The 18934-nt window shown below is 65.0% G+C and overlaps 3 protein-coding genes across 6 annotated transcripts in view; 2 read left to right on the top strand and 1 right to left on the bottom strand.

Annotated features, from left to right (window-relative positions):
- Nucleotides 1-3404, top strand: part of PAF1 (PAF1 homolog, Paf1/RNA polymerase II complex component) — a 4675-nt gene extending 1271 nt beyond the window's left edge. The window contains exons 4-13 of the mRNA XM_065664326.1: nucleotides 7-69; nucleotides 454-555; nucleotides 845-950; nucleotides 1070-1138; nucleotides 1471-1574; nucleotides 1664-1780; nucleotides 2202-2330; nucleotides 2417-2522; nucleotides 2637-2724; nucleotides 2814-3404. Coding sequence (XP_065520398.1) covers nucleotides 7-69; nucleotides 454-555; nucleotides 845-950; nucleotides 1070-1138; nucleotides 1471-1574; nucleotides 1664-1780; nucleotides 2202-2330; nucleotides 2417-2522; nucleotides 2637-2724; nucleotides 2814-3217 — 1288 coding nt within the window. The 3' untranslated portion in view covers nucleotides 3218-3404. The remainder of the gene's footprint in view (nucleotides 1-6; nucleotides 70-453; nucleotides 556-844; nucleotides 951-1069; nucleotides 1139-1470; nucleotides 1575-1663; nucleotides 1781-2201; nucleotides 2331-2416; nucleotides 2523-2636; nucleotides 2725-2813) is intronic.
- Nucleotides 3318-9812, bottom strand: SAMD4B (sterile alpha motif domain containing 4B). The gene is made up of 13 exons (XM_065664319.1): nucleotides 9410-9812; nucleotides 7684-8157; nucleotides 7205-7306; nucleotides 7036-7173; nucleotides 6846-6955; nucleotides 6667-6753; nucleotides 5950-6187; nucleotides 5503-5588; nucleotides 5282-5400; nucleotides 4898-5093; nucleotides 4353-4458; nucleotides 4064-4147; nucleotides 3318-3926 (listed from the first exon to the last, which is right to left on the bottom strand). Exons 1-13 carry the CDS (start codon nucleotides 9603-9605, stop codon nucleotides 3898-3900), a joined length of 1965 nt encoding a protein of 654 aa, XP_065520391.1. The 5' UTR covers nucleotides 9606-9812; the 3' UTR covers nucleotides 3318-3897.
- A 996-nt stretch (nucleotides 9813-10808) lies between these two features.
- Nucleotides 10809-17640, top strand: LRFN1 (leucine rich repeat and fibronectin type III domain containing 1). 4 transcript variants are annotated; one of them, XM_065664339.1, is made up of 5 exons: nucleotides 10809-10906; nucleotides 11397-11429; nucleotides 11959-12006; nucleotides 12744-14103; nucleotides 16979-17640. In XM_065664339.1, the coding sequence occupies exons 4-5, from the start codon at nucleotides 12761-12763 to the stop codon at nucleotides 17553-17555; spliced, it is 1920 nt and encodes a 639-aa protein (XP_065520411.1). In that variant the 5' UTR covers nucleotides 10809-10906; nucleotides 11397-11429; nucleotides 11959-12006; nucleotides 12744-12760; the 3' UTR covers nucleotides 17556-17640. The 4 variants fall into 4 exon arrangements, with proteins under 4 accessions (XP_065520411.1, XP_065520409.1, XP_065520412.1 ...); XM_065664337.1 differs by adding an exon at nucleotides 11700-11808 and having other exon boundaries at nucleotides 10809-11429; XM_065664340.1 differs by lacking the exon at nucleotides 11397-11429.
- Nucleotides 17641-18934: the final 1294 nt, after the last annotated feature.

Below are 18934 nucleotides of genomic sequence, written 5' to 3'. Positions count from 1 at the left end.
TGTGCTCCTGGACCCCGCGGATGAGAAGCTGCTGGAGGAGGAGATTCAGGCCCCCACCAGCTCCAAGAGGTGATGGGGGGGCAGAGGGAACCCATGACCCCCTATAGGGACCCCATAATCCCCTCTATGACCCCCATAGCCCCCTATGGGGACCCCTAAGCCACCTCTGTGGGTCACAGGGACCTCATAACCCCCTATGGGGACCCCATGACCCCCTGTGTGCCCCCCATAACCCCCCATGGGGACCCCTAAACCTCATCTGAGGGTCACAGGGACCCATGACCCCCTATGGGAACCCCATAACCCCCTATGGGGACCCAGTAACCCCCTACGGGGACCCCTAAATCCCTCTGGGGGTCACAGGGACCCCATAACCCCCTCTGTGACCCCCATAACCCCTTATGGGGACCCCATAACCCCCTGCATGCCCCCTAAGTGGCTGCGGTCCCCCAGGTCTCAGCAGCATGCCAAGGTGGTGCCGTGGATGCGCAAGACCGAATACATCTCCACCGAGTTCAACCGCTACGGGGTGTCCAACGAGAAACCCGAGGTCAAGTGAGTCTGGGAGGGGGCGTTTGGGTCCCCCCATGGCCCTGTGCCCCCCCTCCATCCCTGTGCCCCCCCATGGCCCTGTGCCCCCCCCATCCCTGTGCCCCCCCATCCCTGCCCTGCCCCCATGTCCCTGTCCCCCGCAATGTCCCTGTGCTCCCCCATCCATGTGCCCCCTCCATCCCTGTGCCCCCCATGTCCCTGTGCCCCCCATCCCTGTGCCCCCCCCATCTCTGTGACCCCCCCAATGTCCCTGTGCCCCCCCCAACCCTGTGCCCCCCCCCGTGCCCTCCAGGATCGGGGTCTCGGTGAAGCAGCAGTTTACGGAGGAGGAGATCTACAAGGACCGTGACAGCCAAATCGCAGCCATTGAGAAGACCTTCGAGGATGCGCAGAAGGGGGTGAGTGGGGGGGGGGGAAGTTGGAGGTGGTTGGGGGCAGTTGAAGGGGTTTGGGGCAGTGGGAGGGGGTTGGGGGCAGGTGGGGGGTTCTCTTGGGGTGACCCCCTCCTGCCCCCCAGATCACACAGCACTACAGCAAACCCCGTGTGACCCCCGTGGAGGTGATGCCCGTGTTCCCCGACTTCAAGGTAAGGGAGGACGCCCCAAACCCCCCCAGGGTCGTGTGGGGGAAGCTGAGGCATGGAGGTAGAGAACTGAGGGTGCCATAGGGTGCTATGGGGTGCCATGGGGTGCCATAGGGTGCCATAGGGTGCTTTGTGGTGCCATGGGGTGCTATGGGGTGCCATAGGGTGCTATGGGGTGCCGTGGGGTGCTATGGGGTGCCGTGGAGTGCTATGGGGTGCCATAGGGTGCCATAGGCTGCTTTGTGGTGCCGTGGGGTGCTATGGGGTGCCATGGGGTGCCGTGGAGTGCTATGCGGAGCTATAGGGTGCTATAGGGTGCCTTGTGCTGTCCCCAGATGTGGATCAACCCCTGCGCCCAAGTGATCTTCGACTCGGACCCCGCGCCCAAGGACACTGGCGGCGCGGCTGCATTGGAGATGATGTCCCAAGCCATGATCCGGTACCGGGCCCGGGGCACCCCGGCCCTGGGAGGGGTCTGGGGGGGGGGGCCCTTCACCCCCATTGACCTCCCCCCCCCCCCCCCCGCAGGGGGATGATGGATGAGGAGGGGAACCAGTTCGTGGCCTATTTCCTGCCCGTGGAGGAGACGCTGCGCAAGAGGAAGCGGGATCTGGAGGAAGAGATGGACTATGCCCCCGAGGACGTGTAGGGGGCCCTATGGCTTGGGGGGGACCCTATGGCTGGGGAGGGCTCCTATGGCTTGGGGGGTGCCCTATAGCTTTCGGGGGAACCCTGTATCTTTGGGGGTACCCTATAGCTTAGAGGGGAACTCTATGGCTTGGGTGGTGCCCTATAGCTTAGGGGGTGCCCTATGGCTTGGGGGGAACCCTATGGCTTGGGGGGTGCCCTATAGCTTAGGGGGAGGGCTATAAACCAGGGGTAGTCTACAGCTTGGGGGGGTCTATAGACTGTCGGTGCTCTACAGCCCTGGTGCAAGGAGCTCTCATGGACCTCAGTGCCCCACCCCGCCCAGCACCAATTGCCCCTGGAGCCCCTTTTGGGGCCAGAAAAGGGGGAACAGGGGAGCGGGACCCCCTCCCGCCATGTGTCTGTGTGTCCCCCCCAGGTACGACTACAAGATCGCGCGGGAATACAACTGGAACGTGAAGAACAAGGCGAGCAAAGGCTACGAGGAGAATTACTTCTTCATCTTCCGCGAGGGCGACGGTGTCTACTACAATGAGCTGGAGACCAGGTGGGGGTCGGGGTGGGTTTGGGGTCCCTGGGGGGGGGTTGGTTTTGGGGTACCCCATGTGTGTGTCCGTGTCCCCCCTCCTGCAGGGTGAGGCTGAGCAAGCGGCGGGCCCGTGCCGGGGTGCAGTCAGGCACCAATGCGGTGCTGGTGGTGAAGCACCGGGACATGAACGAGAAGGAGCTGGAGGCGCAGGTGGGATTTTGGGGTGAAAATGGAGGGTTTTGGGGGTGGCTGCTGCGTGCCTTCCCCTCCGGAAAGGGTCCCCCCATCCGCCTTGCCCTTTCCCATGCCCACTCCCTGCCTCAGGAAGCGCGGCGGGCGCAGCTGGAGAACCACGAGCCTGAGGAAGAGGAAGAGGAGGAGATGGAGGCAGAGAAGGAGGCGGCGGGTTCAGGTAACGGGGGGGGGCAGCGGGTTTTGGGGGGATTTAAGGGGGATTTGGGGGTGGGGGGGACCCCGTTATTGTTCTCTTGCCCCCCATAGATGAGGAGCGTGAGAAGGGCAGCGAGAGCGAAGGGGCTGCGAGCGGGGAGGAGGAGGAGGAGGAGGCCGAAGGCTCCCGCGGGGGGAGCAGCAGTGAGCGGGGCCGCAGCGAGGAGGAGGAGGAGGAAGAGGAGGAGGCGGAAGAGGAAGAGGAGGAAGAGGAAGGGCGGGGGGGAGCGGGGCGGCGGGCAAGGGGGGGACCGGGCAGCGACGCCGCCCGCGCTGCCCGGGACCAGGAGGAGATCTTCGGGAGCGACAACGACGAGGATGAGGAGGAGGAGGAAGAGGAGGAGGAAGATGACAGCGATGAAGGAGGGGGGGGCCCCCCGCGCAGCCCCCACCTCACCCCCAGCGAGGCCTCGGAGGAGGACGAGAGCCACAGCGACTCCTCCAGCAGCGACTGAAGGGGAGGGGATTCTCCAGGGGCTCATAGTGAGGTTGAGCACTCACCCCCCCACCCCCCTCTCTTTTGGGGTGAAAAAGCAGCGATTTGGGGCCAGGAGCTGCCGCGTTGTCTCTTTAATCCCGTTGTCATGGTTACCAGCCATTATCATAACAAAAGTGATTCATAATAAAATGTATCTAAAATAACGGTTTCTATCGCGAGGGGCCGCTAAAACAGGGGGGGAAGGGGGGGTAAAGGGGGGAGGGACTGTACCAAGGGGGGGTGGGGGAGGGGTGTTGCCATGTACCTAAATAAAGGGGTTCTCCCCCCCCCGCCCCCCCCATCGGGGCTGGGGAAGAAAATTAATATTAATAATAATAATAATAATAAAACACAACAAAAAAGCCCCAAAACTGGGGGGGGGGAAGGGTCAAACACAGGAAACCCCCCCCAAAACCCGGGAGAGCCCCGCCCCCCCCCGTAGTGTCACATGGGCCCCCCCACCCCCGGCACGCCGTGACGTCATTGGCCCCGCCCACACCCCCCCCCTGCGAGGCCACTCCCCCACGGGACCCCCCCAATTTGGGGGATGGGGGGGGTTATGGGAAGCCCCTCCCCCCACCTCGGAGGGGTTAAAAGGAGGGGGAGGGGAGCTTCAGGGGGTGACCCCCCCCCCCTCATGTGGGGGGGGCGGCGTCATCAGATGGTCGAGGTCTTGTCCGTGCCGTCTGTGGTGGGGGGGAGAACACAGAGGTCATGGGGTGAGCGTGGGGGGGGAGGTCCCTTTGGGGAGCCCCCCCCCGCCTCCCATTGCAGCTTTACCCCCCCCAATGGAACCCGCACCCCCCCGGGCCCCCCCCCTCACCGCCCAGCGCGTGCTCCGTCATGCTCAGACACAGCGACTCCAGCGTGGGGTTGATCTCCAGGTCCGTGCCGGGGAGGGGACACTCTGGGGGGGAGAGGCACGCGATTAAAAGGGGTTTGGGGGGGGTCCCCACCTCCCCCTTCAGCCCCCAACATCCCCCTCACCCGCCCCGGGACCCCTGAAGTGGGGAGGAAACAAGGACCCCCCCAAGGCTTTGGGACCTCCCCCAGTTTGGGCCCCCCTTAGTTTCCGCCCCCACCCCCCCCCCATTATTTGGGCCCCCCCCTACCCTGGGGGAAGCTGAGCAGCGCCTGGGGCGAGTGCACGGGCAGCGAATGCGTCCTCTGCACCCCACTGCGGCCCCCCGCGGCCCCCCCGGCCCCGAACCACAGGCTCTGGGGGGGGACAGGGGGGGTCACGGGGGGTGCACACCCCAACAAAAGGCCCCCCCGAGCCCCCCCATGGGGAGCCCGGGGGGAAGAAGCCCCCTCCAAAGGCCAAAAACCAGCCCCCAAAGGGAGCCAAATCCCATCAGAACCACCCCAAATCCCATTGGACCCCTCCCAAATCCCACAGGACCCCCCCCGACCATGTAAGGCGCCCCCCACATTCCATCAGAGACCCCCCAATCCCACAGGACCCCCCAAATCCCACAGAACCCCCCAATCCTGTAAGACCCCCCCCAATCCCATAGGACCCCCCCAAATCCCATAAACCCCCCCAATCCTGGAAGATCCCCCCCCCAATCCCATAGGACACCTCCCAAAGGCCCCAGGACCCCCCCAAACCCCATTGCACCCTCCCCAACCGCACAGAACCCCCCCCAGCCCCTACCTGTCTCCCCTGGGTGCTCAGGGGGGGCGCTCCCAGGGGGGGCCGTGGGGCCGGCGCCCCCCCCGCGGGTCCCAGCAGCCCCAGGCGGGTGGGGGGCAGCGCCCGGGGGGGGCACACGAAGGGGCGCTGCCCCCGGCGCCCCCCTGCCCCCCCCACAGAGCCAGCTATGGGGAGCGAGTTGGAGCCGAAGGCCCAGCTGTGGGGGGGGGACACACAGGGGCACAAAGAGGGGGTCATGGGGGGGACACAGAGCCGGGGGACCCCCCCCCCGGGGGGTAACGGGGGGGTTGGGACCCCCCAGTGAGCGCCCAAAGGGAGCCACTGTGCTGCTGGGGTGGTCCCACCCACTCCGGGCCCCCCCGGGCCCCCCCCAGCCGCACTCACCCCTTGGGGGGCCGGTAGCCAGGGCCATCGAGCGGCAGCTTCTTGGGGCAGGCGCGGAGCAGCTTCAGGACCTGCTGCTTCCAGGACAGGAGCCGCTTCTTCTGCGTCTCCGTGAACGCCTGGGGGGGCACAGGGATAGGGGGGCACAGGGATGGGGGGGCACAGGGCATGGGAGGGGGTGCAGGCCATGGGGGGGGCGGTCGGGGGGGCCCTGCTCTCACCTCGTGGCTCAGGCACTTCTCCAGCAGCTGCAAGTAGGAGCTGATGTTCTCCTCATCTGGGCGCGACACCAGCAGCTGCGTGCACACTGCGGGGGGGTCAGCACGCACGGACCACCCCCCTGCACCCACTGACACCCCAGAGCACCCATAGACAGCCCCATGGCACCCATGGCACAACACCCCCCCACCCCGAGCAGCCTGGCTCCCCATGGCACCACAGACCCTGCAGGGCACCCATAGAGACCCACAGCAACCCTGACACCCCCCCCGACACCCCTAAACCCCCTCAGGTCCTCCAATCACCTTTAAACCCCCCAAGCACCCATAGATCCCCCCTTTCCAGCACCCTGAACCCCCCAGCACCCATAGACACCCCTAGCACCCAATGCTCCCCTCATTACCAATAGCCACCCCTAGCACCCACAGCCCCCCCCCAGCCCCCCCCACCTTTGCCCATGACGCGGGTGAACTGCCCCGGGATGTCCCCGTCAGGCACTGGGGCCGCGGGAGCCTCAGGGTCGGTGGCCGGGTGCGGGGGTGGGGGGAAGGACTCCCCGGGCGCGGCGGGGGGCCCCTCGGGGGGGGGCGGCGCGGCCGGGGGGGGCCGGAAGCCCTTGATGGGGGTGCTGAGAATCTGCTGCAGCTCCTGCAGCGCCGACCACAGGTTCCCCCCCTCCAGGATGTCCTGCAGGGACATGGGGACAATGGGGACACCCAGAGGCACCAGCGCCACCCAGAGCGACCCACTGCACCCATTGCCATCCAGAGCCACCCAGTAACACCCACTGCCATCCAGTGCCACCCATTGCCACCCACTGCCACCCAGAGCCAACCGGTGCCACCCATTGCCACACACTGCCACCCCTGCAGACCCCATAGAAATCCAATGTCACCCCCTTGGGGATCCATAAAGACCCCAGTACCACCCATAGGGACCCTACAGAGACCCAGTATCACCACATAGGGACCCAGTACCACCCCTGGGGACCCCACAGGGACCCAGTACCACCCCTGGGGACCCACAGGGACCCAGTGCCACCCCACAGGGACCCAGTGCCACCCATAGGGACCCAAAGCCACCCCAAAGGGACCCAGTGCCACCCCATAGGGACCCTAAGGGACCCAGTGCCACCCTTGAGCACCCATAGGGCCCCCCCGTCCCACCTTCTCCAGCGCCCTGAGCACGCTCTGCCTCTCGCGCAGCTTCTGGATGCTGAGCGCGATCTTGTGCCGCGCGCCCTTGGTGACGTTCTTGGGGGGGGGGGGCACAGGCACAGAGCAGGTTTGGGGGGGCCCCCTTGCACCACGGGGGCACACAAAGCGGGGCCCCCCCTCCCCGGTACCTGCGACTCGAGGTGATGCTCGGTCAGCGTCATCATCTCCTCATAGCTCATCTGGGAGAAGAGCGCCGCGTACTTGTGCAGCCGGAGGCTCTTGAGCCACGAGGGGACATCTGCGGGGGGGGGAGACACCCACACCATGAGGTGCCAGGACCCAGACCTGGCCCCCCCCACCGTGGCACACCCCCCTCACCCTTCATGCCGCTGCCATCCTCCTGGAAGCTGTTCCTGCCCGCGGGCCCCTCCTCCGTGTGCTCGCTGCCCGAGGAGGCCACGCTGCTCTGGGGGGACAGGGGCGCGTGGTCCCCAAAGGGACCCCGGCCCGGGGCAGAGGGGGCAGGGATGGCCACGGGAGGGTCCTCGTTGCTCGCACCGCCCCCCCCCCCCCGGCCACTCGCTCGGGGGGGTGCCGGGGACCCCCAGGGAGCGCTTCAGGGGGCTCGGGTGCAGCGGGCAGGGCAGAGCTGGGGGGACGGGGGGCGGTCAGGGGAGAGCTTGTGTGACCTTCCCCGGGCTCTACTCAGCCCTTAATGACCCCCCCCCAGGTCACCCCTCCAGCCCTAAGGGCCACCCCAAACCCCTTCACAGCCCCCCAAATCCCTTCCATGACCCCCTTATCCACTCCCAAACCTCCTCCCTGCCCCCCTTATTCCCTCTATGCCCCCCTTACCCCTTCCCATCCCCCCAAATCCCTTCCCTGCTCCCCCAAATCCTTTCCCTGCCCCCCAAATCAATTCCCTGCCCCCCAAATCCCTTTTATTCCCCCCCAAATCCCTTCCCTGCCCCCCAATCCCTTTTATCGCCCCTAAATCCCTTCCCTGCCCCCCCCCCCCCCACTCACCCGCTCCCCCCAGCCCATTCCCACTGCCGGGCGGTGCTGCCTGGAACTGGGGGTGCCCGTTCTCCCGCGGGGGCGGCTCAGGCCAGGCCGAGCCCAGCTCCGGGGGTGCGCCATGCTCGGGCCATTCGTGCGCCGGGGGGCGGCGGGAGGAGGAGGAGGAGGCAGGAGGGGGTGCGGCGCGGGGGGCCGGGGGGGGTGCTCCACTCGCCAGGCGCTCCTCAAGGTGGCCCAGCCACAGGGCCAGGGCACTGCGGTCGTCCAGGGTGGTGGCGGGGTGGATGAGGGCATAGGACAGGAGCTGCCGGCTCTCCTCCACGCACCGGTTGCTCTCGATGGCGTAGGCCAGCACCGTCTGCAGCCGCTTCATGTACTCGGCCTTGGCCGCCGCGTTGCCCGGCTGCAGCAGTGGGAGGTGCGCCAGGAGCAGTGCCACGGCCGCCTCGGCCGGCTCCTGTGGCCACTGCCGGATGGCGGCTGCCGGGGGGGGCGGGACAAGGGGGTTAGAGGTGGAATTGGGGAAGGGGGGGCACAAAGGGTGGCTCTGGGTGGGCACTGACTCCTCAAGGGTGGCATTGGGTGAGCAACAAGTCCTTTAGGGTGGCCCCAGCGGGGCACTGAGCGCGCAGGTGTCCCCAAAGGGTGGCTCTGGGTGGCCACTGAGGCCTTAAGGTTGGCACTGGGTGGGCACTGAGTGCTTAGGGGGCACTGGGTGTGCATTGAGTAGCCCTGGGTGGTCACTGAGTGGCCCTGGGTGGTCATTGAGGGGCGCTGGGGGGTCATTGAGTCCTTCTGGGTGGCCCTGCAGAGTAACTGAGTGCTTAAGGGGCAGCACGGATGGGTCACTGACTCCTTTGGGATGGCACCGGGGGAGCATTGAGTGCTTAAGGGTGGCACAAGACGGTCACTGAGGCCTTAAGGAGTGGCCCTGAGTGCTTAGGGGGACACTGGGGAGGCCCTGGTGTCCTCAAGGGTGGCACTGAGTCCCTGTGGGTCCCCAGGAGTGGTCCTAGGTGGTCCCTGAGTGCTTATGGGTGGCCCTGGGTGGTCATTGAGTCCTTATGGGTGGCCCTGGGTGGTCACTGACTCCTTATGGGTGGCACTGGGTGGGCAACGAGTCCTTATGGGTGGCACAGGGTGGTCACTGACTCCTTATGGGTGGCACAGGGTGGTCACTGACTCCTTATGGGTGGCACAGGGTGGTCACTGAGTCCTTATGGGTGGCACAGGGTGGTCACTGAGTCCTTATGGGTGGCACAGGGTGGTCACTGACTCCTTATGGGTGGCACAGGGTGGTCACTGAGTCCTTATGGGTGGCACTGGGTGGGCAACGAGTCCTTATGGGTGGCACAGGGTGGTCACTGACTCCTTATGGGTGGCACAGGGTGGTCACTGACTCCTTATGGGTGGCACAGGGTGGTCACTGACTCCTTATGGGTGGCACAGGGTGGTCACTGACTCCTTATGGGTGGCACAGGGTGGTCACTGACTCCTTATGGGTGGCACAGGGTGGTCACTGACTCCTTATGGGTGGCACAGGGTGGTCACTGAGTCCTTATGGGTGGCACTGGGTGGTCACTGACTCCTTATGGGTGGCACAGGGTGGTCACTGACTCCTTATGGGTGGCACAGGGTGGTCACTGACTCCGTAGGGCTGGCTGGGGGTCACCTGCCACCCCCCCTCGGCCCCCCCAGCCCCCCCCCCGCCCCCCCCGCCGCCCGCGCTCACCGGCGCTGTTGGCCTCGGCCTCCCGCAGGTGGATGTCGGTGCAATCGGCCAGCGAGTGCTCGAGGCAGAGCTGCAGGAACCGCGCCTGGGTGCGGGTGACGCGCTTGAGCAGCGAGAGCAGCGCCACGGTCTGCTCGCACTCGTTCCACGCCTTGAACCACCCCGCCACGATCCCCACCTGGTCCCGGAACATCATCACGGGGCCCCCGGCGGCACCGCGGCACCGGTTACCGCGGAGGGGCGGACGCGGGCCCGGCCCTCACATTGCGGCGATGGCGGCTGCTGCTGCCGGGGCCGGAGCGGGCGGAGGCCGCGGGAAGGGCCGGGCCCGGTGCGGGGGGAGCCGGGGCCGAGGCCGCGATCGTGCCCCGGGGCCGCCGCTCACCCGCCGCCGCCGTCAACGTCAGCGCGTAAAAGCGCGACTGCGTCACCGCGCGTGCGCCCGGCGATGCCACCCCGCCCCCTTCCGCTGCACGCACGGAAATGGCCAATGGGAGAGCGCGGCGTGGGGGGCTCTGGTCGCTGATTGGATGGAGGGGATGCCAATCAGAGGGCAGAGAGGAGGCGGTGGGGCGGCTGGGAGGGACACGCCCCTTTGCGACGGACACGCCCCTTCCTAAGCCCAGGCCACGCCTTCCTTTGGGTTGGCTCCGCCCCTGTCTGGTCTGGGGGGCGGGGCTTAGTGGAAGGGGCGTGGTCTGTGCGGGCGGGCCTGTGGCGCCCCCTGCTGAGGGGAGCTGGGCCCCCGAGTGACCCGTTGTCCCCGGTATAACCCGGTATAGCCCCGGTGTCCCCAGTACAATCCGGTACAGCCCCAGTGCGGCCCCAGTGTCCCCCACTGTAGCCCCAGTGTCCCCAGCATAGCCCCAACGCGTCCGCAGAGTCTCCAGTATAGCCCTAGTGCGGATCCAGTGTCCCCAGTATAGCACTAGTGCAGCCGCAGTGTTCCCAGTCCAGATCCCCCAGTGTCCCCAGTGTAACTGCAGTGGCCCAGTGGCTCCCAGTTAGCCCCCAGTGTGGCCCCGGTGGCCCCCAGTGCAGCCCCAGTGGCTCCCGGTGAACCCCAGTGCAGCCCCAGTGGCTCCCGGTGAACCCCAGTGCAGCCCCAGTGGTTCTCACTGTCCCCCAGTGAACCCCAGTGTCCGCAATCCATGACCCCAGTATCCCCAGTGTCCTCGATGCTTCCAGTCCATGTCCCCAGTGCCTCCCAGTGTACCCCAGTGTCTCCCAGCACGCTCGAGCCAAGGCCTCCGGTATCCCCAGTGCCCCCAGCCGGTGTCCCCAGTATCCCCATTGTCCCCCATTGTCCCCAGCGTGCCCCAGCCCCGGTAACGGCCCGAGGTACCGGTAGCTCCGGGCCCCGCCGCGTCCGCGGCTCCGCCCCCCCGGCCCCGCCCCGGCGGCTTCTGCGGCTCCAGCGGCGGCGGCGGCGGCGGCCTGGACCGGCGGGAGCGGGGCTGCACCGGGACCCGCCCGGGACCCCGCGGGGACCCCCCGGTAACAGCCGGTGCCCCTCCCCAGCACCCGATCCCGGAACCCTCCCCCCCCGCTCCCCGCATCCCGGCGCCCATCCCTGCATCCCGGTGCCCCGATCCCGGCATCCCCCGCCACGATCCCGACCCCCGGTACCCCCCCGGCATCCCGGTCCCGGCATCTCGGTGCCCCCCTCAGCATCCCGGTCCCCATCCCTGCATCCCGGTACGCTCCGGTAACCCCCGCTTCTCCCCCCCACCGCATCCCCATCCCCGTATCCCGGTGGCCCCCCCCGCCATCACCATCACGATCCCTGTATTCCGGTTCCCCTCTGTCCCGATCCCGATATCCCGGTGCCCCCCCCCCCCCCCCCCCCCATACCCTGATATCCCGGTGTCCCCCATCCCTGTATCCCGGTTCCCCCACCCCGATCCCGGTATCCGGGTCCCCCCCATCCCGGCCATGGTCCCCCCGCGGGGCGGGGCCTGAACCGGGCCCTTTCCCCCCCCTGGAGCTGCGATGGGAACGTCCGTGGGCTGAACCCCAGGTATGGGAGGGGGAACTGGGCTGCACTGGGCCGTAATGGGCTGTACTGGGCTGTACTGGGCCATGTGCTTTCATATTGGGCCGTACTGGGCTGTGTGCTCTCATACTGGGGCTGTACTGGGTTGTAACTGGCTATCCTGGGCCATGCACTTGCTTACTGGGCTGTACCCCTCTGCGCTGGGCTCTACTGGGCCATACTGGTCTGCACTGGGCTGTATTAGGCTGTGCTTGGCCTTGTTAGACTGTAATGTGCCATGAAGAGTATTACCAGGTGATACTGGGTTGTACTGGGCTGGACTGGGTTGTACTGGGCTGCACTGGACTGGACTGAGATGTACTGCGGTGCATGGAGCCATATTGGGCTGGACTGGGCCATTCAGGTCTGTACTGGTGGGTCCATACTGGTCTGCACTGGTGTGTCCATACTGGTCCATACTGGTGGGTCCGTACTGGTCCATACTGGTCTGTACTGGTCCGTACTGGTCTGTACTGGTCCGTACTGGTCTGTACTGGTCCATCTGCTCCCACAGGCCCTGCGGCGACGCCCAGAAGGGACCAGGATGGAGCCTTGAGAGGAGGTGAGAGGTCACAGGGGGACACATGGGATCCTATGGGACATGCGGGGACACGGGATCACATGGGATCATGTGGGATTACATGGGATCTCCTGGGATGTCATGGGATACACGGGACCACATGGGAGCACACGGGATCATGTAGGATGGCATGGGCTGCATGGGAACACATGGGATCATACAGGATTACACAGGATCTCCCAGGATGTCACGGGGTGCATGGGACAACACGGAACACATGGGGTCTCCTGGGCATGGAAGCTCACAGGGGCACCCGGGATCACACAGGAGTGGGTGGGGATGCTCAGCCCCATCGCCTCCCCCTGCACCCCACGAGCCCCATCCTCCCCCACTGCTCCCCCTGCACCCCACAAGCCCCATCCTGCCCCATTGCCCCCCCTGCACCCCACAAGCCCCATCCTGCCCCATTGCCCCCCCTGCACCCCACAAGCCCCATCCTGCACCCCATTGCCCCCCCTGCACCCCATGAGCCCCACCCTGCCCCATCCCCCCTGCACCCGACAAGCCCCATCCTGCCCCCTTGCCCGCCCCGTGCCCCACAAGCCCCATCCTGCGCCATTGCCCCCCCTGCACCCGACAAGCCCCATCCTGCCCCCTTGCCCGCCCCGTGCCCCACAAGCCCCATCCTGCCCTATCACCCCCCCTGCACCCCACAAGCCCCATCCTGCCCCACATCCGCCCCACGCCTGACCCTGCCCCCCCCCCCGCTCTCCCCACAGGTGCCGCGGGGCGCAGGATGGCGAAGCTGCTGGTGCCGCTGGTGGTGCTGGGGGCAGTGGCGGGGGGGCCCCCACGCTGCCCCCCCCGCTGCCTGTGCCCCGCGGCAGCGCCGAGCCCCACACTGCTTTGCGCCCGCACGGGGCTGCTGGCGGTGCCGCCGCTGCTGGACCGCGGCGCCGTGGAGCTGCGCTTGGCGGACAACTTCATCGGCGCCGTCGGCCGCTCCGACTTTGCCAACATGAGCAGCCTCGTGCACCTGACACTGTCCCGCAACGGCCTCCGCCGCCTGGCGCCCGGTGCCTTCGCCGACCTCCGCGCCCTCCGTGCCCTCCACCTCGACGGCAACCGGCTGCCGGCGTTGAGCGGTGCCCAGCTCCGCGGCCTGGCCAACCTGCGCCACCTCATCCTGGCCAACAACCAGTTGGCCGCCATCGAGCCGGCCGCCTTTGCCGCCTTCGCCGCCACCGTGGAGGACCTGGACCTGTCCCACAACAACCTCCCGGCGCTGCCCTGGGATGCCGTGGCCTCCATGGCCAGCTTGGCCACGCTCACGCTGGACCACAACCTCCTGGAGCGCATCCCCGCCGGCACTGTGGCGCGGTTGCCGCGCTTGGCGCGCCTGGACCTCACCGCCAACCGGCTCCGCGCGCTGCCGCCGGTGCCGGGGCCGCCGGGCCCCACGTTGGCAGCGGGGGGGAACCCGCTCCATTGCAACTGCGAGCTGCTTTGGCTGCGCCGCCTGGCGCAACCGGACCGGCTGGAGAGCTGCGCCTCGCCGGCGCCGCTGGCCGGGCGCCTGCTGTGGGCAGTGCCCGAGGAGGAGCTGACGTGCAGCGCGCCCGCCATTGCCGCTGCGGCCGCACATCCGCCCGCCGTCATCGAGGGGCAGCCCCTGACGCTGGTGTGCGCCGCCGGGGGGGACCCGCCACCGGCGCTGCATTGGCTGGGGCCGGACGGGCGCTTGGTGCAGAACGGGTCTCGCCGCGCCGTGGGGCAAGATGGCACCTTGGAACTGCGCGTGGCCACGCTTGGGGACCACGGCGCCTTCACCTGCGTGGCCTCCAACGCTGCCGGCGAGGCGGCCGCGCGCGTGGCCGTGGCGGTTCTGCCGCTCCCGGTGCCTCACGGCGACGCTGGCGATGACGGTGCCGGTGGTGCTGCCGCGGTGGGACCCGGCGCCTCGGACATGGCGCGGGCCGGGGGCAACGAGACCCGGGCGCCGGGTGAGCGGCGCGTGGTGGCGGCCGAGGTGACGGCGGCGTCGGCACGGATCCGGTGGCTGCCGCAGCGCCATGTGCCCGGCGTCCGCGTCTTCCAGATCCAGTACAACAGCTCTGGGGACGAGGCGCCCGTCTACAGGTACAGGAGGGGGGGTGCAGGGGGTATGGGTGGTCCTGGGGGGGCCCAAGGGGTTGGCCTGAGGGTCTGGGGGCAGCCATGGGGGGGTTTGAGCATGTTTGGGGGGGTTCAGGAGGGGTTTTCGGGGGTCCTTGGGGGGGTTGTGGAGCCCTGAGGAGTTCAGGAGAGTCCTGGGGGGCTCCTGAGGGGGTTGGGAGGGACTGAAGGGACACTAGGGTCTCTGGCTTGTTCTGGGTGACCCCGGGGGGGCTTTGTGTGCTCTGTGGATGCTCTGTGTGTGCTCTATGGATGCTCTATGTGTGCTCTATGTGTGCTCTATGGACGCTCTATGGATACTCTATGTGTGCTCTATGGATGCTCTGTGGATGCTCTGTGTGTGCTCTGTGTGTATTCTATGGATGCTCTATGTGTGCTCTATGGATGCTCTGTGGATGACCTGTGGGTGCTCTCTGGGTGCTCTATGGGTGCTCTATGTGTGTTCTGTGGATGTTCTATGTGTGCTGTATGGATGTTCTATGTGTGCTCTATGTATGCTCTATGTGTCCTCTATGGATGCTCTATGTGTGCTCTGTGGATGCTCTATGTGTGCTCTATGGATGCTCTGTGGATGCTCTATGGATGCTCTGTGTGTGCTCTATTTGTGCTCTATGGATGCTCTATGTGTGCTCTATGGATGCTCTACGTGTGCTCTATGGATGCTCTATGGATGGATGTTCTGTGTGCTCTGTGGATGCTCTATGTGTGCTCTATGGGTGCTCTGTGGATGCTCTATGTGTGCTCTATGGATGCTCTATGGATGGATGTTCTATGTGCTCTGTGGATGCTCTATGTGTGCTCTATGGGTGCTCTGTGGATGCTCTATGTGTGCTCTATGGGTGCTCTGTGGATGCTCTATGGATGGATGTTCTGTGTGCTCTATGGATGCTCTATGTGTGCTCTATGGATGCTCTGTGGATGCTCTATGTGTGCTCTATGGATGCTCTATGTGTGCTCTATTTGTGCTCTATGGATGCTCTATGTGTGCTCTATGGATGCTCTGTGGATGCTCTACGTGTGCTCTATGGATGCTCTATGTGTGCTCTATGGATGCTCTGTGGATGCTCTACGTGTGCTCTATGGATGCTCTATGTGTGCTCTATGGATGCTCTGTGGATGCTCTATGTGTGCTCTGTGGATGCTCTATGTGTGCTCTATGGATGCTCTATGTGTGCTCTATTTGTGCTCTGTGGGTGCTCTGTGGATGCTCTATGGATGCTCTATGGATGGATGTTCTATGTGCTCTGTGGATGCTCTATGTGTGCTCTATGGGTGCTCTGTGGATGCTCTATGGATGGATGTTCTGTGTGCTCTATGGATGCTCTATGTGTGCTCTATGTGTGCTCTATGGATGCTCTATGTGTGCTCTGTGCTCTATGGGTGCTCTGTGGATGCTCTACGGATGCTCTATGGATGGATGTTCTGTGTGCTCTGTGGATGCTCTATGTGTGCTCTATTTGTGCTCTATGGATGCTCTCTGGGTGCTCTGTGTATGAACGCCCTATGGATGGTCTGTATGTCTCTATGTGTCTCTGTCTATGTGCCTCTATATGTCTCCATGTGCCTCTATGTGTTTCTGTCTCTGTGTTTCTGTATGTCTCCATATGTCTGTCTCTCTATATCTCTGTCTCTCTTTGTGTCTCTATGTCTCTTTGTCTCTCTGTGTCTCCATGTGTCTCTCTATGTCTGTCTCTCTGTGTCTGTCTATGTCTCTCTGTGTCTCTGTCTCTCCATGTCTGTGTCTCTCTGTCTCTGTATGTCTCTATGTCTGTCTTGTCTCTCTCTATGTCTCTCCATGTCTCTCTCTGTCTCTCTATGTCTCTATGTGTCTCTCTGTGTCTCTATGTCTCTGTGTTTCTCTGTGTCTCTGTTTCTCTTTGTGTCTCTCTCAGTCTCTCTGTCTCTGTCTCTCTCTGTGTCTCTATGTCTTGTCTCTATGTCTCTCCATGTCTGTGTCTCTCTATCTCTCTGTCTCTGTATGTCTCTCTCTGTGTCTCTATGTCTGTCTCTCTATATCGCTGTCTCTCTATGTGTCTCTATGTCTATGTCTCTGTCTCCCTGTGTCTCTATGTGTTCCTATGTGTCTCTGCCTATGTCTCTCTATATCTCTGTGTCTATGTTTCTCTCTGTGTCCCTACGTGTCTCTATGTCTGTCTCTGTCTCTCTGTATGTGTCCCTATGTCTGTGTCTCTCTATATCTCTGTGTCTCTCTGTCTCTCCATGTCCCTATGTCTATGTCTCTGTCTCTCCCTGTGTCTCTGTGTCCGTGTCTCTGTCCATGTCTCTGTGTCTCTCTGTATCTACGTCCATGTCTCTGTGTCTCTGTCTGTGTCTCTCTCTATCTCTGTGTCTCTGTCTCTATGTCTCTCTGTCCATATCTCTGTGTCTGTCTCTATGTCTCTCTGTGTCTCTCTATGTCCATGTCTCTGTGTGTCTCTGTGTCCATGTCTCTGTGTCTCTGTCTGTCTCTCTCTATCTCTGTGTCTCTGTCTCTATGTCTCTCTGTCCATGTCTCTGTGTCTGTCTCTATGTCTCTCTGTGTCTCTCTGTGTCCATGTCTCTGTGTGTCTCTATGTCCATGTCTCTGTGTCTCTGTCTGTGTCTCTCTATCTCTGTGTCTCTGTCTCTATGTCTCTCTGTCCATATCTCTGTGTCTCTGTCTCTATGTCTCTCTGTCCATATCTCTGTGTCTGTCTCTATGTCTCTCTGTGTCTCTCTATGTCCATGTCCCTGTGTGTCTCTGTGTCCATGTCTCTGTGTCTCTGTCTCCGTCTCTGCCTCTCTCCCTGTGAGCGCCCGTGCGTACCCCCACGCTCCCCGCTCCCGTCTCCCCCCGCAGGCTCCTGCCTCCCTCCAGCCGCAGCTTCACGCTGCGGGACCTGGCCGCGGGCCGCGAGTACGAGCTCTGCGTGGCGGCGCTGCAGGGCGCGGCCCCGCCCCTCACGCACCCGCTGGGCTGCGTCCGCTTCAGCACCGCCGCCGCGAGCCCCGCGTCCCCGCCGGGCTGCGCCGCGCTGCCGCGGGCGCACTTCCTGGGCGGCACCGCCATCATCGTCATCGGCGCCGCCATCGCCGCCTCCGTGCTGCTCTTCATCCTCATCCTCACCGCGCGCTACAAGGCGGCCGCGGCCTCGCGGCGCCTCCCGGCCCTCACCAGCGCCTGCTCCCAGACCAACGGCGCGCACCGGAGCCCGGAGCCGGAGCCGGAGCCGGAGCCGCCCGCGGGGGCGGCGGCCGCGGTCGCGGTGCCCCTCGGGGCGCCCCTGGCCGTGGGCTCGGGCAGCCACAGCTTCCCGCGGCGCGCCCGGACTCGACGCCACGGCTCCCTCCCGCGCCTCGACCGGGGCGGGGACGCGGCGCCCGCGCTGCGCCCGAGCTTCGGCAGCACCCACTGGGTGCTGGAGAGCACCGTGTGAGGGCCGGGGGGAGCGGGGCCACCCGGCTCCTGCGGTCTTACCCCCCCCCGTCTTGGGTGTCTTCGGTGCACCTTTGGGTGCCGGAGCCCCGCCGTCCCCAGGACCCCGCTGCACGCATGGGTGCTGGTGGGTGCCAGACTCCCCAACATGCGTGTGGGCACCGTGACACGTGTGTGTGCCCCCGACGCGTGTGCGTGGGCCTCTACAGGGGATCCATGCCCCGGGACTCTCTGTGTGCCCCGAACACGCATGTGCCCACCCTCCGTGGGCTCCCCAGCCCTGCGCGCCCCAACACGCGTGTCCGCGCCCCCAACACGCGTGTGCGCCCCCAACACGCGGTGCCTTTGGCCCCTGGGGGTCCCGCACACGCCACTGACATGTCTGCACAGATGACACGAGACCCGCAGCCCCCCCCCCCAACCCAACCCCATTGGGGGGTCCCGGGGACGTCCCCGGGTGTCCCCCACCCCCCCCGTGTCCCCTTCTCCCCCGGGGGCTCCCATCTGGCTGGTCTGGATCCCCCCCCCCTCAGCCCCATTTCCCCTCCCCCTTTTGCCCTTTGACTCCTCAAACCCTGCCCCCCAGCCGCCCCTCCCCCCCCCCCCGGGCCCCCTCCGTGTTGAACACAAGTTTTTACATTAAAAACCTGTGCCCCCTCCCCCCCGGATTAAACCTTTTGTGTGCGAAAAGTGGGGGAGCCGCTCTCTCTGTGGGGGTGCCATGGGGGGGGGATGGTGCTCGGGGGTATAAATTTGGCGGGGGGTCCCCTCTATCTGATATGAAGAGTGCGGGGGGGGGGGGGGGGGGGGGGAGGGAGTGCTCAACCTCATGCGAGAAAATCGCCTCTACCGCTCCCCCACCCGTCCGGAAGCGGCCACATGCAAACGAGCTCATTAACATGCAAATGAACTCCTTGAAGCCACCCATGAGAGGGGTGAAGTGGGCGCAGAAGGGAGGGGTTATGCTAATGAGGGAGGGGTTAGTGCCAGCCGTGTTACCAGGAGACCACTGATATGGGGGGTGGAGGGGGAAATAGGCAAATTGATATGCAAATAAGGGGGAGGAGGTTGGGAGCGGGACACCCAACCCCAACAGCCCCCCCCAACACCACCAGGCTTTGGCCTCTGTTAATTACCATCCCAGGCTAATTACCCCTCCCAGGATAACTGCCCCCGTCTGGCTGCATTAACGCTCTTCCAATTACCAGTTATGCCCCTCCCTTCACTAATTGTGATCACCCCCTTCCCGACATAATTACCCCCTCATTTACATACCCCCCCATCCCCCCCTTCTATGCCTCAGTTTCCCCAAGGCCAAGGCCGAGGTGAGGGGCAGGTGTTGGGGGGGTCACATCTGGTCCCTTCCCATGGGATTGGGTG

The sequence above is a fragment of the Lathamus discolor genome, unplaced genomic scaffold (assembly GCF_037157495.1).
Source record: "Lathamus discolor isolate bLatDis1 unplaced genomic scaffold, bLatDis1.hap1 Scaffold_144, whole genome shotgun sequence".
In the NCBI taxonomy this organism is placed as follows: Eukaryota; Metazoa; Chordata; class Aves; order Psittaciformes; family Psittacidae; genus Lathamus; species Lathamus discolor.
This window is presented reverse-complemented; position numbering and strand designations above follow the sequence as displayed.